Source organism: Caloenas nicobarica, chromosome 1 (assembly GCF_036013445.1).
Source record: "Caloenas nicobarica isolate bCalNic1 chromosome 1, bCalNic1.hap1, whole genome shotgun sequence".
NCBI classification, from domain to species: Eukaryota; Metazoa; Chordata; class Aves; order Columbiformes; family Columbidae; genus Caloenas; species Caloenas nicobarica.
The window spans coordinates 120,068,088-120,094,538 of NC_088245.1; the positions used below are offsets into that span (position 1 = coordinate 120,068,088).

At 42.8% G+C, this 26,451-nt stretch overlaps 1 protein-coding gene across 3 annotated transcripts in view; it reads right to left on the minus strand.

Annotated features, from left to right (window-relative positions):
• The window catches only part of UMODL1 (uromodulin like 1), a 76,290-nt gene that overhangs the window by 4,954 nt on the left and 44,885 nt on the right, over positions 1-26,451 (minus strand). For 2 of the 3 annotated variants that reach the window (XM_065658544.1, XM_065658543.1), the window contains 11 exons: positions 25,789-26,008; positions 22,079-22,216; positions 20,797-21,522; positions 17,815-17,927; positions 11,141-11,351; positions 9,494-9,631; positions 7,416-7,870; positions 6,602-6,744; positions 5,233-5,469; positions 4,233-4,392; positions 1,101-1,185 (listed from right to left, as the gene is read on the minus strand). In XM_065658544.1, coding sequence (XP_065514616.1) covers positions 1,101-1,185; positions 4,233-4,392; positions 5,233-5,469; positions 6,602-6,744; positions 7,416-7,870; positions 9,494-9,631; positions 11,141-11,351; positions 17,815-17,927; positions 20,797-21,522; positions 22,079-22,216; positions 25,789-26,008 — 2,626 coding nt within the window. The remainder of the gene's footprint in view (positions 1-1,100; positions 1,186-4,232; positions 4,393-5,232; positions 5,470-6,601; positions 6,745-7,415; positions 7,871-9,493; positions 9,632-11,140; positions 11,352-17,814; positions 17,928-20,796; positions 21,523-22,078; positions 22,217-25,788; positions 26,009-26,451) is intronic. The other variant, XM_065658545.1, reaches the window with a different exon arrangement.

Sequence of the window (26,451 nt, forward strand, 5' to 3'; positions counted from 1 at the left end):
CCACAGAGGTATGCAATAGCAGTATTCAAGCTATGTAACATCCAGGGCCAACACCAAAACAAAACACAAAACTAATTCAGAAATGAACACTGAAGGCCTATGGCCTATTCTAACAGACTAATACTTGCATATAATGGAAGAAAAATACAATATGCTAAGTCAGAAACAGTTTCTAGGTCCAAAAGAATACTGTGCCCATCAGAGCAGAGGAGAAAAAAATACCGTGAACCAACTAACAGTCCATCATTAACTTATCTTCACAGTCTGGTACAGTGACTGGCAAAAGAGGCAACCAGCAGGAGGAAAGGAGGTGACTTCTGTCTATTCACAGTAGCCAAGTACTAAAACTCTAATGTTGGTGTGTACAAATACTCTCAATGACTGTTTTGCACTAATAAGATATGAATGCAAATGGCTGGAGGAGGCCAAATGATTGAAGACGTTAGAGGCCATAGGTGCCCTTGAAAACATCAGTGGGGGTAAAAGCAGAAGAGGCGGTTGCATAAAAAATCAGACCTTGCTTGCACACAGTGCTGGTGTTCATTGTCTATTAACCTGCACTGTACCACTCCACCAGGTTAACCAATGTGCTGTGCATCAGCTGTGCTCTGCCACCTTCCCTCAGGGTAGGAATAAAGTCAACACCAGGAAGTCTAAGGAAACACAGGAATGCAATCTCTTATCTCCTCTGATTTTGGACTTCAGAGCTCAATATAATTGTGGTCTAACAACAGTGTAAACACTTGAAAAACGGATTCCAGTCTAAAAGATTCAAGTTGCTTTGATACTTTACAATTGCAGTAACTGTCTGATTTTGTGGCTGTTGCACTTGCCACCCTGTGCAAATAGCTACACAAAGCACTGAATCCTCTCCCTTTCTGCATTGCCTTGGCAATCTGACAGTCACTTCACTCAGGAGGGCACCTGCTTTTCCACACTGCCACACAGCTTCAGTAAGAACACTCCTCAGAAAAATATGCAGAGGGGTATGAAAAACTTGTATCACAGGTCTTCAGGTTCCTTTTTCAGGAAAAAAAAATCTTAAAATGGTGGTTACTCCTGTCTCCTTTTTGTAAGCCTCTATTCATATCATAACTCACCAGCCGATTTACACAGGGGGCCCCAGGATGTTCTGTGCATAGCGACAGTTTCACCAGTCTTCATGGATCGAGCTGCATCACATCTCTGCAACAATCAATTCAAACTCCAACAAGTAATATGGCTTACTAATTAAAAATACAAAGCCTTCTGCTGAGTATGTGAATTGAGGTTTTTGTTTCTTAATGTTATGCTTTGTTAAACTGAAACGAGCACCAAATGGAAGTTCAAAAGAAATGGCATTAGGGAAACATAAATATAAAATCTGTAATTAGTCACACTGGAAAACACTGCTGTGAACACACATTTCACACACACAATCTTTCTTTTCATTAACTTTCTGGGGTTTTTTAGAGAAACCTTATAGGAGAATAAACTTCTCACCAGTTTTATAAGCCAGGGTTTTGAAAACAGTTTTGGATGTTTCTGCTGCCCGCAGCAGGCACAGCATATACTACAACCAGCACCAGCAAAAGCAGCAGCAACTTTCAGCCCCTGCCAAGCTGCATGTCGTTTTGAAGCAACATACAACTCTTCAGTGACCTCGGAGCTACTAATCCAGGAACTACTAGTTTGAAAGCCCTGCCCTGTGAAGTGTTGAGGATTACATATTACAAGTGAGCAGCACTTGCAGAATACACAGCACACATCTGCACACTTCCTCCGTAGCACCATTCCATTTGTTTGCTACCTTTTTGTTTTAAGTTGCAACCTAAAGGTCTCTGATGGGAACTGTATCCTGTTGAGGTTATTCAAAAGATACTGTAGCTCTCCTGGAAGTGCACATAAAACCAGAGAAGCTGCAGTACCATACTACAATCAGCAAAGAAAGCAGGGAAATGCAAGGGTGTCTCACCAGCTTGTCTCCACAAGAACGTCTCACCAGTGTTGCCAGCCTGGTTACACGGAAAAGCCTCTACAATCCACTGTCAGCAACAGTGTCTTTAGCTGGGTCAGCCCACAGAATAATACCCAATAGCTGCATCTTTGGCCTACCCTCGAAAAGCTTTCCCAGTTAGGTGGATCCATTAGAGAATACGGTTACACTGCTGCTCCCTTGATGTGAATGATTTTTTGGTTCCACATGGCCATGGAACAGTCACATTCCAACAAATATATGTATGGTGGTGGCACGTCACTCGTTTTCTCATTCAAAGTCATGTTTCTTACTGATTTCTTACTACATTACTCCCCAGCCTGTCTATTTTTTCTACTCTAAACTTCAGAGCACCTTACTCTTTTCTGCCAAGATAACATGGAATGAAAAGTCTGGGTAAGAAGAAATAATACACGATGTCAATCTCAATTTTGTGGGCAAAGAGCTGAAGCAAATCTGCCCTGAAGTAAGTCAGTATTCTCCAGAGTAGCAGACAGATCAGACTATCAGATCCCACACCCTGGTTACTCTCCCAGCCACCTCATGTTATTTCCAAACATATTCTGCTCTTGTTCCAATTTTCCTTGATCTTTGCACCTCCTGCAGCTCCCTCTCTCTTCTTGGTAAAAGCCATTGTCATCCTTTGTAGATGTGCCTAATATTTTTCTTCTCTGCATAATATGTTAATCTCAATCTAAGATACTGAATTCAGTAACTTTTGATAGCGGGTAAATTTTGTATAGGAGAAAGAGCAATATAACTAATATATATATATACGAATAATATAAAATATATGAAAGAAGAGGGCTTCACTGATTAACTCTGTTGTGTCTTGTTTACTGTAGAGGTCAATCTCAATCAAACCTCATCTGAGGCTAGCAGAATTACTCATCACAGGCCCCTGTAACTCAGACCAAAGCCAGTCCTTTAGTTAACCATATTCCTAAACTCTAATCCATACAGTTAAAGCCTGCTCTAACAGCAAACTCAGCAGCTCCCAGCAAAGCAACTGTTTGATTCCTGACAGCATCCATACCAGCCCACACAGTCCCTGTCCTGCCCATCCTTCTTATTTCCCCATCTTGCACCTACCACCACGTCCTTCCACAGCTGTTCAGGACACGCAGTGAACTTGGGGAGGCCACCACCTCCTCCATGGGAGAGTGGCTGAAACACTGATTTTTAACACGCAAATTCAGCTGTGAAAGCTGGAGCTATCTTTACATCTGTCAGTCGTGTTTCCTGTCCTTTTTTTTTTTTTTTTCATCTGGAGGAAGCTTTATACTTTAAGAAAGGAAATAAGTATCTTCTGCTAGCCATTTTTAATCTTTTAGGAAGAGATCGTTTGCTTTATAATGGGCTTAAACTGAGTTATTTAGAGCTAGAGGAAAGTGTTAAACAATGGAGGAACACCAAACTGCTAATGAAAACATCCTTGACAGAAAAAGAGCCAGGAAAGCTGGAAAAGGGAGAGGAGAATTCCTGTGTGTCTGTCATAAAGGAAAAAAAAACCAAACCATCAGCAAAACCTGTTTTTTTCTTATTTCTATGGCAGCAACACATTTTAGATGAAGCAGTGTGTATCACTTACTTAGAAGTAAAAAGAAACAAAGCAATGCTTTGGAGCACAGATTATTAGAAACTGAAGTTGTTACCAGAACATTGCTTGGTTAATTGCTTTAAAAAGCAATGGGCTTTTAAAAAGCTGTAATAAACTCTATTAGAATCACAGCCCTGGCAACGTAATGCCACTGAGCTTCCTTTCCTGGCACCTAAACTCTCACCTGGAGAAGCAGATCTCTAGGGAGAAAAAAAAAAAAAGGACAGAAAAACATAGCAAATCAGTTTACTCAGACTTTTCTGCTGACAGTGCCAATATGGGTTCTCACTTTTTTGTAACACGTCCATCTAAGCTGACACATTTCTGAACAGCCTGTCTCATCGTAACATCTATTAATTGCCTTCTGGCCACTACTAGGCAGGGGTGAAAAGTTCATTTCTCAGGTTCCCCAACTTTGATGTCCTCATTTCTGTGCAAGCTCTGTGCTTTTAACTAAGAGGATGAAGCACAGGAAAAAAGGTGGACATATCCATATGCTTGTAGCTCTTCCCCACTCCTCCCTCCTCTCAGCAGAGAATGAAGGTAAACTTCAAGAACTATTTTAAACCCTGTTTGGAAACATTACTCCTTCAATTCCATAGCAGGACTACATATGGCAGGTTGGAGAAGAATAGCATAGTGGAGTAAAACACTTACTGTCCTGCAGGTGCTTCCTGGTTTCTCCATACAAATACGAATTTTGCAGTGTAAGTAAACGACAGAATTGTTGACAAAGGAAAAAATTTTCATCTTAAACTGTGCTTTGCTTGAATTCCCATTCTCTAGCAGTGTGGTATATGTATTTGGGATGGGACAGCTGAAAAGGAAGAGAATAAAACATACATAGCAGCGAGGGCTATGGAAGGTTACAGCACATAACTCAGGCTGTAAGGCTCCTTTAGAAAGTCACAGCCAGACTCTCCATGAAGCAACTATCCAGCAGTGCACGGGTGATAAGGGGCAATTTGCTGCTTTATTCTCACAGTAACCAAATAGAATGGGAGATTCAAGAAGTGGTTGGAGGGTTGGAAAAGAAGGAAAAAAGTGACAGAAATAAGAATTTATACTTGGCTTCACCAAACACAAATTGAAAGAACATCATATTAAAAGGAATAGCTTTTATTACTGAGCGAAAGGACTATGCTGTATTTTAAGATGGCAGGTAAGGCCAAGCAATATGACATGGGGGTAGAATTAGGAATCCAGACAGGCATAAGCCTCCTCTTTTACCAGAGGCTGCATTAATATTGTGTGCAAGTCACAACACATAGGAATCAATTAACCTATGTCTTCATCAATGAGCTCTTGGTAAAGCTGAACCACAGAGTAATAGGTAAAGCAAACACTTTTCAAATGCTCTTTCACTACTGACTGCCAAAACTACCCATTTCTTTGTGTCAGAAGTACAATTCCTTTATGAAACTGTGGGGAAGACAACCAAACCCAAACAACTACCACATTATTCTTTGAAAATATTCGCTTTTCACAACTACCTTCCTCATTCAAAGAAGGTGTGACTAGCAAGAACAGTAAGGGACAGTTCATACGAATGATGGGAACACACATAAAAGGCATTTAACATATAACACAATAGTAATCAGTGCCACTGGAAGATCTAATGTATGGCACACGCTATTTGCAAATGTCATTTCTGTACCTGTTGCTGATAAAAGCAAATGAAAGGGGATCCACTGAATTATTAGTTGGAGTTGCCCAGCAGTCAGTGAGGACCACCTTAAGCTTGTTGTCTGCTCTCTGGATCCCCACTTCAATCAGTACATCATCACTAGCAGAGACACTGAAATTTTTTGGTATCGGGGAATTTCCAAAAAACAGCTGCATTTCTGTTCTGAAGTGTCCAGATCCATGCAAATCCTCAAAGGTGGTGTAAAGTCTGAAATAACAATTAACCTCCTTTAAAAACCACAATTTGACTATGTGTTTTTATAAAGCAGTGTCTCTTTCTCCACCTCCTGCAGATTTAATCAGTCAAGAGTTATCTGCAGTCCTGGATGTTAGGACACTATTCAAGAGAAAAGGGTGAAAATGCATCGAGCTTTTAATTGGGAAGGTAGGGAGCATGGAAACACAAGTGGGAAAATCTGAAAGGTGGAATGTCTTGGCAATACAAACATAGCAGAGAGAGATATTTGAGAGGAGCTGAAGAGGAACAAGACTATGAGCTGTATTAAAGTTTAAAATAAGGAGAGTAAAAGCTTTGTGGAGAAGTGCCAAAAAAATTAAGAAAGGACAAATTGAACAGTAATTGAGGAACATGAGAAAACTATAGAAGTCAGAGGGAAGGGGCCTGACAAAGACTTTGAAGGCGAGATAGAAAAGAAAATAATGTCTGGAGGGTTAGGAAACAGACAGTAGATTTGGTGATGATTGCTAAAGCATGGTGCTAGGCAAGAGAGAGGAGGTGCACTTGTATGAAGGGAGAACATAGACTAGCAGAGCAAAGCTTGTGCTGCCACCTTTTCTGTGAGCATGGGTTTGACTTTCTGTGAATAATGGATTTGAGTCCATCTTACTTGAAGATGGGGCCTTCCATAAAGAAATATTTGCATTACTTCTCCTTTTTCCAAGTTGATCAAATAAGGATTTGTGGGGGTTAAAAATTGCCATCCTCAGCACTAACATAGCAGTCTGCATGCCTACGTCAGTTGAGAAGACACATCATTACACTCCAAAAGTAGGAAAATACTGTTATTGCTACATGTGATTGCCCAGGAAGGCAAAGAGAAGTCAGGAATTCTTGCTCCTGAACCTGCACCAGTAGCTCTCAAAAGTTTAGTTTCATCTTTGGTTTAGCCAGGCAATGGCCAAGCTTGTTGGCTGTTGGATCCATTGACACGTTACATGGAGCAGGAGAGAAGCACATAGCAGGGACCACCTGAGCACAGGACTTGCAGGATGGCAAGCAAGTCCTATCACTGGATACAGCTGAGGTCCCTGGGGATTTTTGCAATGCTGCAGCACGCAGCCACACAACAGGGTTCAAAAGCAGGAAGAGTTATACTTACCCCTCTGCAATGTATCCAAAGGAAGTCAAGAATTCATTCTGAAAGACACAGTGAATGGGACTGGCAACTTTTAAATGGTGGATTACTCCCTGAGCAGAAATCTCATTCCAAAGGACAGTTTTCACTATGGTATCAGTCATGTTCTGGAACACAGGAAGAAGAACATCAGTGAACATCAGTATATCTAGGGATATAACAGAGCTACAGGCTTAGCAGCTTCAAGTGCTCAGGAATTCTCCATTCTCATGGCTGCAAAAATCTAACAGGTTAAACCTCTAGTATCTTATTTGCAGTACAGTGAGACAATGAAAATCCACCAGCCTTCCTCCTCTTCCTCAGTCTGCTCCACAAGGGAATTTCTGTACTTTGGCATGGCCTGAGCATAAGCTTTGGTTTGCAATCCAAGGAGATAGTCATCACTCTTTGTCCTCATTAGTGGTAGCAATTGGTGTATTTGTCTAAATATGATAATTAAATTTCTTTTAAGAAAAGACAAGCTTCTGACAGCTGCAGAGGAAACCCAGAGAGACATATGAAGTGACTCTCAGTTGGACAAACCCTTGAGTTTTGCTATCTGACCCCAAATATTTCCCTTCTCTTTCTTGTTTGCCCTCCTCCCCAAACAGCAAGGTAACTTTCCGCTCACAGGAAGAGGTTTTCTTTCTCCAAAGAAATTTTTTTGTCCAGCATTTCAGCAACTAATACACTGTACTCCTAGACAAGGATCCGCCACTGCCACCCTCCTCACTCCAACCCCAAGACCAACAAAAAATGCTTTGGAGCTTCTTCACATTCACCAGCTCAGGGCACTTACAGTCTCAACTTCAGTGCCACAGTCACTCCAGTTCGTCTGCAGCACAACGTGAGAGCCATTGCTGAAGCTCACATTGCAGCGAGGCTCCCCCAGGTACAGGGAGGTTTCTGGGATAGATTCCTGCTGTAAGAATCTCTTCTGGATGACAAGGACAATCTTCTCGTTTTCACAGAACACTCTCACCGCATCTTGAATGGAAATCTCCTGGGCAGGTTTAATGAGGTGGACAGGAGATACTTCAGGAGAAACGTCAGGATTTGACACAGGATCCATGGTAAGAGGAGGCAGCATCACAGTGGAGAACATTATGTCCTCCAGAGCTTTGTGCTCAGCAGTGAAGTCCAATGAAGCAAGGGAGGAAACGAGAGTTGAAGTTTGCAAAGATGTTGCAGGTAAAACTGTGTTGAGCACAGGTTTCTTATCCATCACTGTTGCTTCCTGGCTGATAGGAAATGCTGAAGAGTGCCAAAAATAAAGGTACTGTTGTGATTTACAGATTCAAATGGATTTTATAAGTAAGAGCAAAACCTTAGGAGGAAACTCACAATTACCGTCAGGAAACTAGCTTGTTTTGTTTTTTTAAACCACACTACTTACTGCCAAAGCTGTGGCTTTTCTTTTAAAGAAAGAGCGCTAGAGATATCTAGAGTGCATGTGAGTAAAGCTGAAGTCCAGTATTTCCTGAGAGCTGCAATAATTAGCGTGCTCAAGTAAAACACATATATACAGCTTTTGGAAAATCAGTGCTTGCAAGAGATACCCATCTGTAGGTTTCTCAGCAAGTGTTCATATTTTTTTGCCTAGTACTGTAGGACATTGCACACTTCTGGATGTGGGGAGCAGAGTTTGTCCAAAAACCTGGTCCCATTTGTGACCAGTTGGTACGCAAAGCATATAACCCCAGGCGCTTTGGAAAACCCATTTTGGGGGAAGTACAGGGTAAACCTTGTGTAGCAGGCCCACATTGCACATATGTGTCCTGAGAGACACAGTGGGGAGTTAACAAATATACTAGTAGCAATCTTTATTGGTTTCAGGAAGAAAGCAAGCAGGAAAAAAGCAGAAGCACAGGTTGAGATCAATGCATATGTCAAACACCTGACATCCAGTACAGGCTATGGGGTTATCCCATGGCTCTCTGCTACTAGAAACAAGCTAAGTATTCATCCACCACTGACTTAGAGAGCACCGAGACAATAAACTCCGTTTGCAGTGAAACAAAAAAGATGTGTCTCATTGCACAAAAATTATCTTAATTTTAACGGGTTGTACATACAAATGGCATCTATTTCCCAAGCAACATATAAAATCTGTACATATAGATACCCTTCTGGAACTTCCCAGCTTTCAGAAACGCCCCAAATTAAAAAGTTGCTGATATGAACGTAAGAGGAAGCAAAACAAAAGTCTGAGCTTTTTCATAGCTGCATTTCCCAAAAGCTCATTACCATAATGGTAAATATCCTGGTTAAACAAAGCTAAGCAAAGGATGGTATCAGTTGACAAATCCCTGTGACTTCAGCCAAAAAGTATCTTATCACTGTGATTACAAAAACAAATATAAATTACTGAAGAAGCCTAAAAGAATTTAGGAGCTTAAAGACCCATCATACGTCATTTAACAAATGATTTAAGGAAAGACAGAAGCTAGATGAATTGACTCATACAAGAAAGTAGTTTGTAGTATCAACATTTCGTCCCTGCTGCCATACAGAGGTCAAACCATATACCTAGTTTTTTCTGTTACCTCGTCTATGATCTCTGCTGTCCCCTCTGTTACTGCTGATGAAAATAACCAACATTCTTGACAATGCTGTCTAATTTTAATGGCAAATATGAGAAAACAGAACTGTTAAAAGAACCTTATAAAGACAGCATTAAAAATTAACACAGTAAACTCTGTAACAGAGTACTACAGTCAGAAATACTTGAAGTCCACTGCAAGAGTTTTCCCATTAGGATCCAGCTGAAAACAATGAACCAAATTAATCTCTTGCAAAATTTAAAGACTTGTGGCAAGTGTGACCCTGATCACTAAGTATTGTTAGACATTAGATAATAAAATTTTTTTTTTTTGCCTTCACAGCTTCTTCCAGGTCTTTCTGGGTGCACATCAGCAAATCCTTCATTGCAGCTGCACTGGTAAAATCCAAGCGTGTTATGGCACGATGCATCTGGGGAGCAGTCATCTTCTTCGCTTTTGCACTCATCATAATCTGTTTGGTATATCCAAGTAAAAGGCAAAGGTGGAGAGTGTATAAATGAAAATGTGATGGTTCTGAATCTGGAGCAAGATCATATAATGATATCGTGGTGGTATTGCACCTCTTAGGTGTGATGCTCTACTGGGCTGCTGGGTCTAGAAGAGGTGGGAAGCACAGCCTAGAGGGCACTGACTAAACCCTCCAGGAGCTGTGCTACCGATGATGCTCAGCAGATACTCACTGAAATGCAGACAGCCTGCTGCAGAGCTCCTATCCTCCTAAACTGATCAACAGCCCAAGGGGAGGCTTCTGACCCTACAGGTTTCCTCAGCTGCCTCCCCCATTCCACACTCCTGAGGAAATGGTTAGTAAATGCCCAGGATGAGTGAAGCAGGAGGTTTGTGTGACTGGTCCAAGTTGCAGTCTCGTTGCTTTCTTAATTTTTACCTGGCCAAAATTTTCACTTTTAAAAAGAAAATTATGCTTTACTTCCCTTTCACTTCTGAAGGTCTAATTATAACTGTGCAAAGAAAGGCATAACACCATAGGTAGGACTTGGAAAGCAGCACTAACCAGCTGTTCTATGGGGACCTGTCCTTGAAAAAAATCATTTGTTTTAGCACAAGTTTGAGGAGGGCAGGCACCCTACAAAGCACTACGAGGAAACAGTTGTGATCTTACTAGTTAACGGGATGCATAACTTTCCAAATTCACAGCTGTAATGGTAACAGGCAAAGAGAATGTACAGGGCAGACCAAATAGATTCTTCTGAAGTAATTTTGCACGAGATTCTAACTGATAGCTTATAACAATGTTCTTTGGACAAACATATCATGTTAAGGATATAGAATTTGCTTTTTTTTCCAGAGACAACACATCAACTTGCGAAACAGAATTCAACAGCAGTTAGTCAGGACGCTAATGTTTCTTGTTACAGGCTTAAATTACATATAAAGGAAAGAAGTTGTGCAAGGAGTCATTGTGCTGGTCTTGGTAAGGTGTGGACTTTCGTTTGAACTTTCAACCCACAGGTGTGTGAGGAAAACATGTGCTCCCAGTGCAGCAGAATTCATGTGTTCATGTATTTGTTTACTGGGGTTTCTATCTCATGCAAAATTATCAGCAAAAAGCAGAGGGTCATGTGTTTCAAAATTATTTTAAACAGAGATCGTTATGTCTGTACAGGGAGCTGTTTCCACTGGTAGTTTATAAAACACTCAATTTGTGATCACTGCTTCTAACATCTCCATATCTTCTTCTATATAAAATTAATGCCATCTGTAGACAAAAAGATTAGTTGTTTTTGTCCTTTTAGATCAGGCGTACCTCACTTCTTATTTCATCTTTTGATGTTTTCTGAGAAAGCTTATCGGACAGATAAGCATGAGCAATATAATGTGAGAGAATGGCTTTTCCTACATCTGTTTTACAAACACTTTCACCTCAAAAAATACAGATTAGTAATAGGTTTTATCATCTTCCTAGCTCTGAAGAATTGTTGGGATACAAGCTGTTCCTTACCATTTATGGAGAGATTGCTCTTGTCAACTGTGAAATTGCTGCGTTCAAAGGCATCACGAAAAGCGGTGATGATGTAGTCAATATCCACATCTTCTGCAATCAGTAAATTGAAACTTACCACTGTGCTCCCATTAGTAATACCTGTTATCAACACCTTAATCAGACCAGCATCCATCTGCTGAAGAACAGCAGGGGGCAGAGATCTATGTACCTGGAGTACAAACAAAAGGCATGTGAAGACGGACAGATAGAAACAGTCACATTTTAGGCTTTGTACCCTGCCCAGAAGTGAGCACTATGCATTACATTTGTAATATGTATAGTATATGGTATATATTTAACTGTGAATATTAAACAGTTAAGCAATATTAAAGCAATTAAGAGACCTCATCTGTCATTGGCACAGATTCTTGCCTCTGGTATCAGCAAGGGAGGGAGGAGACTGATGGGAAGCTCTCATGTTCTGCTTCTCAGAATGCCTCTGGAGAAAGTGGGCAACCCAATATGAAGGGGAGCTGCCAATGGAAGTGGAGATACCTCCTGACACTCCACACCGCATATATATCTCAGAGGGCTCCCTCAGCTCAGGTACATTACAGCTTAGGGCAGACCACCTGCAAGCCTTTCTTCACAGGTGATTTATCATCAGAGCCAAGTAAATAAGCAAAATTCCCCTGGTTATCATTGAGTGTAAACCTGCCTCTCTTTAAATGCCCAGGCCAGGGTAAAGAAAACAGAAAGGTGTTTCATGTCATCAGCACTGCGACACAACTCAACCTCCCATCAAGTCAGTCCTCAATTCGATTTCACAAATGTTGTGTTAAAGTCTTCCATGAGGAGTATCGTATTATTTCTGCAAATTCTGACTGTCATTGGGGCACACAACCCCAACTCACTGTCCTCCCTGAGAGTCCAAGGGCAGGGCTAGGAAATGGCTCTGCACTATTTTGAATGGGAAGAGCCACCCTCAAAGTATTGCAGCACCAAATCACAGCTGAACTTAGGGCAGTCTACAGAAACCAGTAAAATAAACGTTCACATTCTGTACACAGTGGCCCTAGACTTCAATAGCGGACTAAGAAAGAAAATACCACCTTTTTCAAGGCACACTGAGCTTTATTCACAACAACCTCAGAAGCAGCCTCCTTTACCACATGGGGGAGCAGGATGGTCTGCGTTCTGTGGGATGGGAAAATACAGCCCTGTGTGAACCTTTGCATCAGGTGGGCTGCTCCACCTCTCTGTGATCCAGCTCAGATGAGGGAACCCACCCCTCTGGAAGAGATAAACATACTGGAGCTGTATGTGTGACCTCTTCCCATTCCACCCTCCAAGGCTGGGTGGTACCTCTGGAGGGCAACTGCCCATGGGAGTGTCTTCTCCTCCCACAGGAGGAGGGCAAGGTATCTGGGCCTCGGGGGGATGTCCAAAAGCTTTTGCATTTTCAGCACTTTTTCCCTTTATCTCCAGGCCTAGCACCAGCATAGGAGGAGCAGACACAGGTCAGATGGGATCATCTCACAGGACGACCCCAGACGAGACATAAGGCTAATATTAATTCAGCTTTAAAGAACATGTTGATAAAACATTATACACAGACACACAAGCCTATTTCTAAGAAACTCGCCACAAAGAGAAACTGGTAAACATCCACAAGTGCTCTCTTATCAGTCCTTTTCCTCTAGTTGCCCAGAAAAGGGGCATGACAACACTGCACTGGATTCCTGCCTACCTGCATGTCCCAAGGGAAAGCAGGGCACACATACACACATGGATTTGTATGCCAGGTCTTGCCCCAACATCTAACCACAATGCAGGCAGAGCGCATACCTGAAGACCAGGTGGAAGAGCAAGCACAGGCTGAGTGATACCATCCACCAATGTCACAAATTTTCTCATTAGGATTGTGTATTTTCTGCTCTCCCTTTCTCCAGGAGATGCTCACAGATGCTCTGTGTTTCTTAGTATCTTTCACATGTGTCTCCCAGCAGCACACAAAGTACAAATGTCATGTAATCCCTGTCAACCCTCCTGAGCCTGGGATACACATAGCTTCCTTGCACATAGCAACCGCTACCTTCAATGCAGGACGCAGCAATGGAAACAGCCACAGAAATACTTAATTTTTTGCGACATCTCAGCATACTTGCTCCTTGCCTTTACTCTCCCCTGGCTGTCAGTCTCCCAGGAGATGCCAGCAGAGAGGCAGGCACAGAGCAACCACACCGTAAGGGCCAGGTGAGCAGCACTTGGCCCAGGTGAGAGCTGGTCCTTTGCTGCCCTGTGCAGGAGAGTCACACCTCTTCCCCAGCACCTTGCTCTGCTTTATAGAGTCATAGAATTGTTTAGGTTGGAAAAGACCTTTAAGATCATCAAGTCCAGCGGTTAACCTCACACTGCCAAGTCCACCATTTAACTATGTCTCTAAGTACTGCATCAACATTTCAGGCCCGGTCTCTAGAGGACATCACTCCCTTCCTTCCCTAGCTCAGCTTCCCAGAGAATTAAGGGAGCTGGCAGGGGCTACATTGTGGTCACCTCCAAACCCCTCCTCTACACATTTTCTGCAGGAAATATCTGGAAGAGCAGGTCTGGATCTCGGCCATGGGTTTAAAGCAGAGCTTATGTCAGCAGTGTAATGCCCAGGGGTGCAGGCAGTGACTTCCATGAGGGAGAGCCCAAGGAAGAGACAAGGCAAGGGTCAGCAACGGGAGCCAACAGGAGGAGGAGCCTCATTTCTCTTGCATCCATGCACAGAGCTCATGTGTTTTATGCTGAATTCTCTCAGATGAGCATAGCTCTTGCACGCCTACGTGCCAAGCCTGACTTACCTGCCCGCTTTGTGTTATCCAGCCCCGACTTACTTGCCCGCTATGTATTATCCAGCCCTGCAGACAGGCCTCGATTTTGCAGGCGTGCTGCAGCCTTTTTCTGCATTTTCAGAGCTGATGTGTGTTGCATGTGCTCGGTGGAAAGGTAACACACATGGAGCAAACCCTCCACATGCACCTGGAAAGGGCTCCCAGCAAACCCTGCAGTGCCCCGTGGGGCAGGGAGGGAGAGCCAGGAGAATGGAAAGAGCTAATTGCCCTGTGGAAGCCCGGGCAGACCATAGGCTGTCCTTGTCAGCCCCCAAATCTCCATTTCACCAAGCCAGGGAGCTCCTGGGACTCTTCTCCTCTCTCTTTCTGCTGTTTCACAAGCATGTACTGAAAAGTTGGAGGTCAGCCCTAAGTTTTCATCTTTCATAGTTTTTGTCTGAACTTCTGGACATTAAATACATACACCTGTGACATCATCTTAGTCCATCCCCGATTCCACCCATATTCCCTTCTTATCTGTCCTGAAGATTTTACTTTATCAGTATTTCTTTTTACCCAAGGCTTGGGATTTTTTTTGGTCTGTTTTTGTTTGTTTCTTTCTTTCTTTTGTTTCTGTACTCATTCATATTTTTAATCACAAAGCAGGACTCTGGAGCTTAAAAATTGTCAAGGGGACATTCACAGTATTCATATTTAGCCACTAGGTGACACTACAAACCCCTTTATCCAGAAGGCTGTATGATTTCACAACAGGTACCACACCCTAGGTTATCAAAATAATGGTTGATGAAGTAAGGCTAGAAAAAAAAAAAAAAAGGGAAAAAAAGAGCAAACTTTTTAGAAGCAGCTATTCAATATATATTACCCTTGAGTATGAGGTTTTCTTACTAGACAAATAAATTATCTTGGGATCCATCACTGTATCTACAATTTCTGTAGCATACAAAGGAAACACTAGCAATGCCAGACCGGGAGAAAACGATGTGCCAGAAGAAGGGTCACAAGAAAGGGGGAGAACAAGAGCAAAGTTAACACCGGGATCAAGGGAAGGGAATGTCCCTTGCTCAGGCAAGAAAAACAGGAGGCAGATAAAGTTCAAGTTCGGGGTTAGATGGAAGCCACATTAAAACTCATTTATTGGGATGGAAAAGGCCAATAGGTTTTTCAAGCAAAAGAAAAGTTGCAGGTTCAGGCAGCCAGGCTCAGCCCATGGGTGAATGTGGCATGTTTGGTGGCTTTTCTGGGACAACCCATCCATAGGTTCCAGGCAAAACCTCAGCAACTCTTTGGAGTTATTATGGGTACTTGCCCAGAAGCCTGCATGGCTGGCAGAGCAGGGAATGCATTGGCAGTCTGGGAACTGGAAACAGGTAAGTGAAAGGCACATTAATTTGAACAGAACCATGCATTAGGCCTGTTTTGCACTCAAAGAGAAAAAAAACCCCTCCCCACTGCCTGTGCTTTGGCCACACCTTCAGAGAGAACGTACTAAAGCACACATCTGCTCAGACACCATCACCAGCAACTGTAAGGATGCCCAAAATTGGGAATAAACTCAAGTTAACAAAGGAGTGAAATCGCACTGAAATAATGAAACTGCCTTAATCCCTGTATCAACATTCATTCCACATTCAGATAGCTTTAATTGCAGTCATTTTAAGTGTGTTAAGCTACATCAAACAAAGTCTATGTCACTTCCAAATGAGGGGGTCACCTTGATAAGACAATATCATATATTATGTTTACACTTTTTGTCAATCAGTATTTAAGGTATCTGAATTCAAGACAACCTGTTCCGCTCAGGAATTAAATGCACCTCAGTGAATACATTTTCAATTCAAACCTTTTGTTTTCCTGATTCATTTTTCTGAGGACAAACCCTAGATGTCATGATATTCTTCTCGGCTGTTGCAAAAGACAAGTTCAGCAAAACCCAGGAAGACTAAAATACTCTCTTTCCCTTAGCTGTGTCATTTTTTAGTTGCATTACTAGAAGGATGGTGAAACTAGCCTGGACAATAACAGTGCAAGTTATCACATCATGCTTTTACCTCATTCTCATCTACACATTATTTAAAGTTTAAAGTTTATTTAAAGTGCTGCCAATTTAACCACATGGCACTTAAGTGCTGGGGCAGCTCTAAGCTAAAGAACATCATACAGATTAGGATTTATAAATGTTCTGAATGGTAGATGGTGACTCCAAAGAGGTTAAAAACAAAAACAAAAACAAACCAAAACCCAAACAACCAAACAAACCAAACCAAAACAAAAACCTCTGGCAAAGTTTATTTAACTGGAACCTGATAGTTATTTTAAAGCCCATTAAACTTTCCTCACTTATTTCTGACCCTTATAACCTGAAAAGAAAATATGCAGGTCTTTTGGTTTTCCTAAACTTCTTTTTCTTTGGCATCTAAAAACACAACATTTTTAATAAAACACTCGCAACATATTTTGCCATATACAGTAGCTATGATACTATAGCCTACATACAGTGGCTCAGAGGCAGATGGAATCAACACTAACACATCTCACCAGCTGATCCACAGAAACCGATGAGCTGGAAAAAGGACCTAGTTCCTTATAATCACGAGTGATCATTTTCTGTCTGAAACTTTCAGAAATGGGTAAAACTGACACCAAAATACATTTGTATCAATGATTTTCTGGATTAATGTATCTGACTGAATAGCCCATGAAGAAAATATATTTATTTTAGTCCATTTAAATACAATGCTATTCCAAAATAGCCTTGGGCAGAGAGTGACGCTGAATGAGAGCGAGGCCAGTGAAGAATTGCTCCCCTTTCACTTTGCTAATCACGTCATTCTGATTTTGTGGCTGTTTTTCTGATGTGACAGCTTGGGGTCGAAACAACTCCGAGAAAGCTGTGTTCCGACAACACATCCAGAAAGGTGCAAACCGGAAATGACCAGTGGGAAACTTATTTGATATCCCAGAAAACGTCACGCACAGCTAGGTGGATGGTGCTTTTCCCTCCTTGCAGCTGTCTCTAACCCCTCGCTGGCCTGGCCTCAGCCCGAACACTCGCCGCTGTCACCCACTGCAGACAGCTGCACTGCAGTGACAGGTCGTAACTCTGTGCACAGTGAGAGCCTGGGGAGGCTTCTGCAGGATTTGAAAATTCATATGATTGTCAGAGGTGGATTTATCATCACAGTTATCAAGGCTTCTAAAGACACAGACAGTTAAGGGGAGATAAGGAAGGCAATAAAGCAGCTCAGCATAACCAGAGGTTTTCCAAGCACAGGTGTGTTTGAGTAAACCCCAGCAGGAGCAAACTTCTGATAAATTCACTAAGAAATTAGGCGACTGATACTGTCAAAGGCAATGCCTGGGAATTACGAGAGCATTAAAGGCGCAGCTGATATCACAGTGCACTTTGATATCCTGTGCTCTAATTAGAAGTGTGGGCAAAGGGGACTTAACAAGAAACCACTCCTTTTCCAGAAATGTCAGCCTTAAGGTACTATGACAAAGGGTAATAACACTTATATAGTTCATTAATATACACTGTGCAGGGCAAGGATATCAGAGCACTTTGCAAATATCCATTAAATTTTCACCACACCCCTGGAGGAAATCAGTAAGTCAGTATAACTGGGTTTGAGAAGCAGAGGAAATGGAAGCACCAGAGAATTCCCAAATCCTGATCTCATTCTTAAACACAGTTGCATGCTCATCCTGCAGTCTCAGATGGTCAGGGGAACTCAGACCTTACAGGTGTGTCAGGGGGGGCAGATGTGTCATACAGCCTTCATGGGAAAAAGGTGGTACACGTGGTTTCACTGACATTGGTAACAGGTCACATCCTTCTTAGATACTTACTTCATTGACAAAGAGCTGTACAAAGGTTTGGTATTCCTCGCTGCTTGTATTGCTAAAGCCTGGAGAGTATTTCACATTTGTTATCCGCACCATGCCACTAAGTTTCTGGACAGCTGCAAAGTAAGAAAAAGACAACTTAAATGCATGCTCTGTGGACTACAGTGCATGGACAAGTGTGTGACAGTCACTGGCATGCCTGGCCACATGGGGTATGCATCAACGGCAGAAGGCTGCAGTGTAGCCAAAACCCCAGATGCCTAAACACAGGCATCCAGCACCTTTGTCTGCCCCATCTGGCCCCTGGATGCCTCTCAAAAAGGGTATAGACATCCTGTAGGTTTTATATCTGCTGGCTCTGTCTGCAAGAGACTGTTTTCCTCCCTACACACATCTGTCTCAATTTCAGCAGTATATAAGGCACCAGGTTCCAGCTCTGAGACTGTCAGACTCCTATACTGAATTTTGGTTGCCCATATTAGCTGCTTCTTATCAAGTACCAAGAATTGAAAAGCAAGGCCCTGCATAAACTGTGTGGACCACATTATGTCAAAGCTGGTTCTAGTCACACTGGGGACAACAATCCTTTGAGCTGGGACAGGTACTAGAGGAAAAGAAATAGTCATCAAGTAAAGTTTTGCAGGGTGGAGGAGGAAGTCATGCCTGCTTAAAGCAAGCCACCAAAGCGGGCTTACTTTACCCCAGCATACTTCTGATTCCAAAGGAACCCTCACCACCACTGGTCAGATCAAAGGTTTGGGGCTTTCTTTTTTCTATGGCTCATCCTGTCATGTGAACATAGGTCTTAGGGAGATAAACTAAATTCAGTTATCTGGTGGTGAGAGAGGAAACTATTCTGAACAATTTTAGAATGAAAATAGTTGGTATTTAGAAGACAGGACAGCCTATGAAGAGTTGGCTGAAGTTGACCCTCCAGGTGAGAGGTGTTGCCACAAGGAGGAGCTCTATATTCAGCTTCACCAAACATGGATTTTTGCCCTCTCCCGTCCCAGGCTGGTGAGATACCACTCTGGCGGCTCTTCCTCTTGTTCCCCAAAATAACCCCTTCACAGGCTCCTTTCCCAGCAAAAACATTTGGCTGAATATTTGATTCATCAGGAAAACAAACCAAGTTTTTATAAACCCGTGTCTAGAATTCTTTAACTTGTTTTCCGTCTGGAAGAAAATGACCTTTGTTTTTGTCAGTTTAAATTAGCTATTTTGATTTTTTTTTGGTGAACATTTTTTGTTTTCATTTAAAAAAAAAAACACTCTCACTTTTTTTATGCTTCCTTACATTGAAAGGGGGCAGGGGGAACACAAAGCAAAGCAGTAGATGGAACTTTCCAATGTTAACACGCTGTTCAGTCCAAAATGATTTGATTCCTCAATGTAGACACCAAGGTACCAAACCAGCTCTCTTCCCACGTCTCACCAATGCCAGGCAGAGAGAAGGATACAACACGAAGAAGAGAGAAGACAGAAGCAGAGCAGAGGCATCAGCACGGCTGCCCAGAGCTTAGCAGGACCAGAGCAGTGGACGCTGTGGCACTGGTGAGCAGGACTGGTGGTACAAGAGAGGCTGGAGAAGCAGCAGAGCTGGTGGCTGAAAAGGAGGTTTTCCAGGGAGGAAGGAATGAGGGAGAACCAGAAGTGGGGCTGGACCAGTGGAGACCCCTAGGAACAGGAGACTGTAGAGGAGGGGAAGAGAAAAGAGCAGAGAGGAGTGTGGTTTGGGATCAGAGAGATATGGAGAGCATGAGAGAAAGAATAAACACAAGCAGAAAAAAATCCCTGAAATACGTATCACTAACGAACACACTAAAGGAAAAAAAAAAAGTGATGGACAGAGATGGCAACATTCTTATCCAAAACAAAACCATAATTTAAAGACCAAATCTGACTCTAATTTTGAAACACGATTCAGATCCAATCAACAGAAAAATCGCCTAATTAGCTGCAGCACATCTGCCCAAACCCAAACAGATTAATCCCTCCCTGCCAGTCTAGTTACTCTCAATTACCACACCTGAAAAAGTGGCTCACGGGTTTCCACGCAGCTCCTGCCCCACAAGGGATATGTGGGGCTCTGTCTAATCCATCCTTCACTAAGGTGAATAGGAAGCAGGTTGTTTGCCTTCCTGGGTCTCTCAGGTAACACTATGGGTGGCTGCTGCTGCAGTACGCTGGCACCAGAGCATCCAGGAGAAAACAAAATGGGTTGGAAAAGGACAAGGGCCACAAAAATGACCAAAGGGATGGAACACACCTGCTATAAGGACAAGCTGAGAGAGTTGGGGTTGTTCATCCTGGAGAAGAGAAGGCTTTGCTGAGACCTTATTGCAGCCTTTCAGTACTTAAAAGAGGCCTATATAAAGATGGGGACAGACTTTTTAGCAGGGCCTGTTGTGACAAGGGGTAATGGTTTCAAACTAAAGGTGGGGAGATTCAGGCTAGACATGAGGAAGAAATTTTTCACCATGAGGGCGGTAAAACACTGGCCCAGGTTGCCCAGAGAGGTGGTAGATGCCCCATCCCTGGAGACATTCCAGGCCAGGCTGGACGGGGCTCTGAGCAACCTGATCTAGTTGAAGATGTCCCTGCTCATGGCAGGGGGTTGGACTAGATGAGCTTTGAAGGTCCTTTCCAACCCAAACTATCCTATGATTCTATGATTATACATTTTCCTGAGCCATGCTCAATGCACTGTATAATTTGCTTCATCTGCTTTGAGATGAAGAAATGTAACATCGACAAAACTAACTGCCAAATTAGCAGAAATAGAAATTATTTTCACATGCTGATTTAGAAAAAAAGATTAGATTGGCACAATCCTGCAAGAAAATAATTTTGACATAGAAAAACTAGTTTCAGACACCTCCATCCCAGACCACTGATTCTAACTCTGCATCTTTCCTGACTCTGAGTGAGGTTTTATGCAGCCAAATTGCCACATGTGCCAATCCACACCAAATGCACACTCACTGGTGTTCATGACTGGGCTTGGCATCAGGCTGGGAGCTGGAGAGGTGCCTGGCAAATCTGGTGACCCCAGGGCTCCAGAGTATTTCTCAGACCAAGAGCTGTCCTCTCTTCCCATCTCCACATGTGCTCCAAGAGTGGTGTTGAGGGTGGGAAAAGCAGCCTCCCCCGTGGCCGGCAGAGCTGTACCAGGACCATCTTGAGAGCTGGTTTGAGGCACACCAAAAGCTGTCTGACTGCTGGTAGTAGCAGAGGCTGTCTGATCTGAAAACTCCAGCAAAGGCAAACTGAGTCGTTCTTGCCCGGTTGTGCCCATGGGCACATTTGTGAGAGCGGTCGCTTGCTGAGGTGCACAGGGGTAAGCTTCTGCCACGGAGCTTGGCTGAGACAGACTTGTGGCCACCCGCTGCTCTGTGCTCCCAGCCAGTTCCTCACTGTTGGTGACCCCTGTGGCTGTGGGGCTGTTGCTCCTGCCATAGCGCATGTGTGGTACCAGGCCTTTTCTCCAAGGAGTGCTGGTGGGAGAATGACCATGGGGCGCTTGCTCATCACCCAGGGGCAGTGCAGCAGGGAGGTGTAGGGCAGTGCTTGTCTCGGAGCCTACAGCAGCCACCATCTCGGTGGTGGCAGGGGAAGCGGGGCCTGCAGAGCTTACTTCTTCAGGAGCAAACTGTGTGCTGTTTGCTACTTCAGGAGCCATCGTTTCAGTGAGAGGGTCCACAATCTCACCTGCAACACAACAAATGCACATTGAAATGGGACCTCACACTGGACAGAGAAGGCATCAGAGCATGCCAGGTCTGACCTGAAAATGAGGTTGAGACCACTCAACCACATGTAATATTACAGAAACAGATCTTGGATATTTCATTAACGCCTTGTAGCATACTTGATTTTTACAGTGTTGAATCTGATTTGTGCCTAGTGAAAGAAGCAGATTTGATTCCTGGGTCTCCTCTTCTGTATGAGAGGGCATGGATCATCACAGTGGGAGAAAATCAGCTGCAGACATGCCAAAAGAGGAAAAAGTACTCCTCATGTTGCTCAGCAGTCAGTTATTAGGCTAATCATGGAGGATCTCAGAGAGATTTCATCTGAAGACATACATAAGGTTCACCTTAATGTTCAGAGACAAATTGTATGTACTCCTTCAACCAGATACTGCAAAGGTGCATCTATATACACGTTGTGTGCCGTACAGTTACAATAAAAGCAGAGGTAGGAAAACACAACTTTTTCGAACATTTCATGGCAAAGGGAAACTACATGCTAGTCTTTTACTCACCTTCACAGTTTCTTCCAGGTCGGGATGGATTGGTATCCATGGTTGTCTTGCATCTGCAGAGGTATGAGCCCATCACATTGATACACTCTGCAAATGCAGAGCAGTCATTCTCAGTGTGAGAAGCACATTCATCCCAGTCTGTAAGACCAAAACCAGAACATTGGTCAGACAGCCTCCCTTCTGGCTGCGTTAAGCTAGAAATAATCATAAAGTAGTCCTTTTTTCAGTTCTTGAATTTATGAACGTAATCTTCCTTTCTCATTGTTCACCTGACAGCCAACTCTGAGTGATGCAGAACACTATCTACATTGTTATTCTCTCACATAAAAATCAACCTTTGTCCTCGTACTCTGAAAAATATTTTCTCCAGGTAAAGACTTTTTTCATTTTTTTTTAGAAGTAAACATTTGTTTGAAGTGAAAAAATATTGTAGGTTTGTACCAGAGCTATATCAAAAGCATACATTATACCAAGTGGTGCATACAGTACTTACAGATACATCAGGTAACGAATAGATCTGTTACCACAAGCTACCACTAGATAGGATATAAGAGACTCAATCCAAATAATTTTCTGCTTCAAATAAAAAGTAAATACAAGTAACTCCCATGACAAGCTCTCTTCAGTTCTTAACAGAGGAAGTGCTAAAGGGAAAAACTCTTTATAAAAGATTTCTTCTCACAGGTAATACTATAAAACTGTGACCTTCTTTCTGGTTCATCAGGGCATGAATATGCTCTAAAGGTGTTCCTTTAGACATAGTCCAATTTCAGCTGCTCTGAATCAGTTAGAGATGCTTCTTTCATGGAGTTACGGAGCTATTTTATTGCCGAGTCCCTTCATTCTTGAGGGACTTAGATCTGGAGTCTTACATTATTCGCACCCTGTTCCAGCAAATACGCAAAGTTCGAGTTCATGTTTTGGACGTGAATAATCTCAGAGAATCCCGTGTGAGCGCTCCCTGTGTGCACTCCCTTGTGCACCTTCGCTGCCTCAGGGCCACAGCGAGGGAGGGCAGAAAACCAGGCTGAAACTGAGTCTTGGGAAAAACAATTCTGATCAGAGGCTAGAAAATTGTTTTGAATAATGTATGATCATAAGTGTTTGTTCTGAAAGTTTGCAGAGATTAATCACTGTGATTATTTATCTGAAACAAAGGAAAGTGCCATTCTAGAAACAGCGCAGAGCCGGTGCGTGCAGGCACATACATGTGTTCATCTTTCTGCTTGCAGGCAGCCTTCCCCTTTTATTTCCTTCCAGCTAATATAGCCATTGTTTTTCCTTTCTTCTTCATTAGATAATTGTTGTGTCCACGATTGTTTCCATTAGGCAATTTCATGTGCCTGTGGTCAGCATCTGCCTATTACATTACAGCCTAAGCCACTTAGAGGGAATACAGAAATATGTGGGATTGATCAAAGCACCAGCAATGAATGTGTTCTCACTAATGCCTTATTCTGCTGTGAGGTAATTGTGACTCTTGATGGCTTCAAGCACCATCTGAGAGATGCTCTCGTGCTAATTGCCAAATAACTTACATTCACTGGCTCCATTGTCTCTGAGGGTTTCCTTTCTCATCACTTAGCACGGCTTTTCAAGCAAATTCCTTCACCTCTGATGGCCACATTCAATCACGCATCAGGCCAAAACATTTATGTTCTTTTCTCAGCGCTCACCGGTGCTAGTACATGCACTCATGCACATACACACACACACCGCGCTTTTTTGTACAATAACCATTACATCTCAGCCAAGGTGTGCTTGCTCTGTGCTCTCTTTCAGCACCCTTGGCATCTCTCTGGCCTTTCGCATTTGGCAAATGCCTTCCCCACACACACACCTCAACCAACAATCCTGCTCCAAGAATTATAAAAATAAAACACTGTTGTGTTCGCTCTGATTATCCATTATACCTGTAAGAGGTACATGCAATGGGTAAAAATCTGAAACTCCTTGCCTAATGATGTTGAAGATGTTTAAGATTTGCATGACTTCACGGGCAACCTGCAGTTCTAAGCTGAACTTGAAAATTAATGGAGGAGAAACCCAAAGAAATCACTTTGGATTCAGGGAATCCTGGAGCAGAAAACAGTTGGTGGCTAAGAGAGTATCAGCAAGGCATTGTCTACACTTGCTATATTCTTACGCTTCTCCCGGAATTGGCTCCTGGCTACTACTAAGGACGTGATATTGTGCTACATGGATCTTGGACCTGACTCATCACATGACCCTTTCTCTTTTCTAACCTGGCCTCACTCAACAGACAGACATTTTGGTGTCACTATTCATCATAGCAGTAAACTTACTAATTTATGAGTCCTCAAGGAGAGATGCAATTGCTCCACTCCCTTCAGTTGTGCTATCACTTCTGACTTCTCATTGTTGTTGTTTCAAAGTTGAATCCCCTGCTCTGCCACCGTTACTAAACCAAGCACACAGCCTTTTGGTGGCCAGGCTCCACGGAGGATCCAGGTGGCATTGCTCCACTGGTGCAAGAGGAGCTGTGCAGGCTTACTGGGCACATCCCAGGGCTCTCAAGGATTGGGAAGCGATAGAACCTACTATACAAATCTTTTCTTCATGTGCTGCACTCCTTTGCCTTATTTTCCATATTTGACTTTAGGAAACTCATGTCAAACAAATGCTTCTTTGGGCAGAGCTCAGAGATAGACCTGTTTTCTCTCCCCCTAAGGAGGAGCGGAGGAGCTGGCCGTGCTCCTGGCTGAGAGCGGTGCTACTGGAAGCCACCTGCCTTTCTGCAATTACAGTAACAGTCCTGAGCTATTCCCTCCTTCCTCCCCACTCTTTCGGTCCCAGGATCAATAATGGTTGTAAAGTATTTTGGCACACATCAGCATCTTGCAATTCAGTATCAGCTACCACTCTGGTATCTGTAGGCTTCAAGCACAATTTGTCTTTCTGTTTAATCTGTCCTGTTCGCCTTAACCTCCATATGTTCTGCAACTCCAGAGGGAACTTTTCCTGATCACAGTAAATAAGCTTTAAGGGCTCAGTACACTGGGGCAGAAGAATAACCCATTCTCGTTGGCTTTGGCAACTCTCTGAAGTCTGGCTGGCTCTGCCAGCTGGGAAACCTGAAGCCAGAACTCAGCCCTTTGAAGATAAAAATGGTGATTACTAAAGATCAAACAAATGCCTAGTTTAACATAAATTCCAAGCATGTTTCTTTAGTCCTATTCACTGAGAGGACATTTGGGAATTTCTCTGGCTGGATTTCTATAGTGAAGATGTTAGATTTCTCTCCTTAAACCCACATACAGCCCCACAGCCTTGAAACACAAAACTGTCTAGAGGACATATCTCTTAATATCTAAAGGCTACAAATCTTCTCCATAAATCTTATCCACAATTCACTGTGAGAAAGATGCAGCAAACTTCCAACTGCTCACAAAAAGGAGAGGGTGGAAATTAATATGGAAACCAAGGGTTCCACTCCTCCTTAAATACAGTGGAAGGAAGCAGTGCCTGCAGGTACCTGGGGATGGCCAATACTTCTTTTTCTGACCCCTTCTGGGTTTACAGATAAAAGCCGATGGAGGAGTTCTCATGTCGTGGTTTTTCCTCCAACAAACCACATACTTTGTCTCTCTGTAAAGTACTTTTCTTGAAGAACGCTGGTGATAATGTGCATGATCAAAATACAAAGCCTGTTCCACTGTTTGGAAACAACTAAAAGTTAAAAAAATTACCTTCTACTTCAGTGTTTTGCTGATCCACCAAAAGCACAGAACCATTGTGCAGGTAAGAAATCATTGGGGCAAATGTGGAGACATCAACTGGAAACTCGGGATCCTGCACAGTGATTCTGAGCCTCACAATGACGCTTCCGGCTTCCAGGGATTCAATCTGCACTTTGAGTTTCCCAGATACATATAAAGCAGAAATGCTGGGTGGAAATGAATTTTCAAGCTGAGCAAAGGGAGAGAAGCATTGACAATTAGGAACCCAACAGAAAAATCTCCTTTTAAAACTGAACTATGGTGGTAGAATTTAGATTTATATAGCATGGAACAGGCTGCCCAGGGAAGTGGTATTTCAAAGGCACATAGATGTGGTGCTTAGGGACACAGTTTAGTGGTGTTAGGTTAACGACTGGACTTGATGAGCTAAAAGGTCTTTTCCAACCTAAATAATTCTATGATTCTGTGATTCTATGATAGGTACAACATAAAAAATGTTGCAAAAAGAAAAATTTCAAAGTGTTTCAGAAATCTTACTTTTCAGAGATTATTGAGGCACAAAGATGTGCAAGTCTCTTTGGTGCACATAGGTACCCTCAAAAATGATACCCATCTGACCACTGGTCTTACAAACCAAACTTCATTTTGGCTCAAGGGAACAGAATTCCTTCT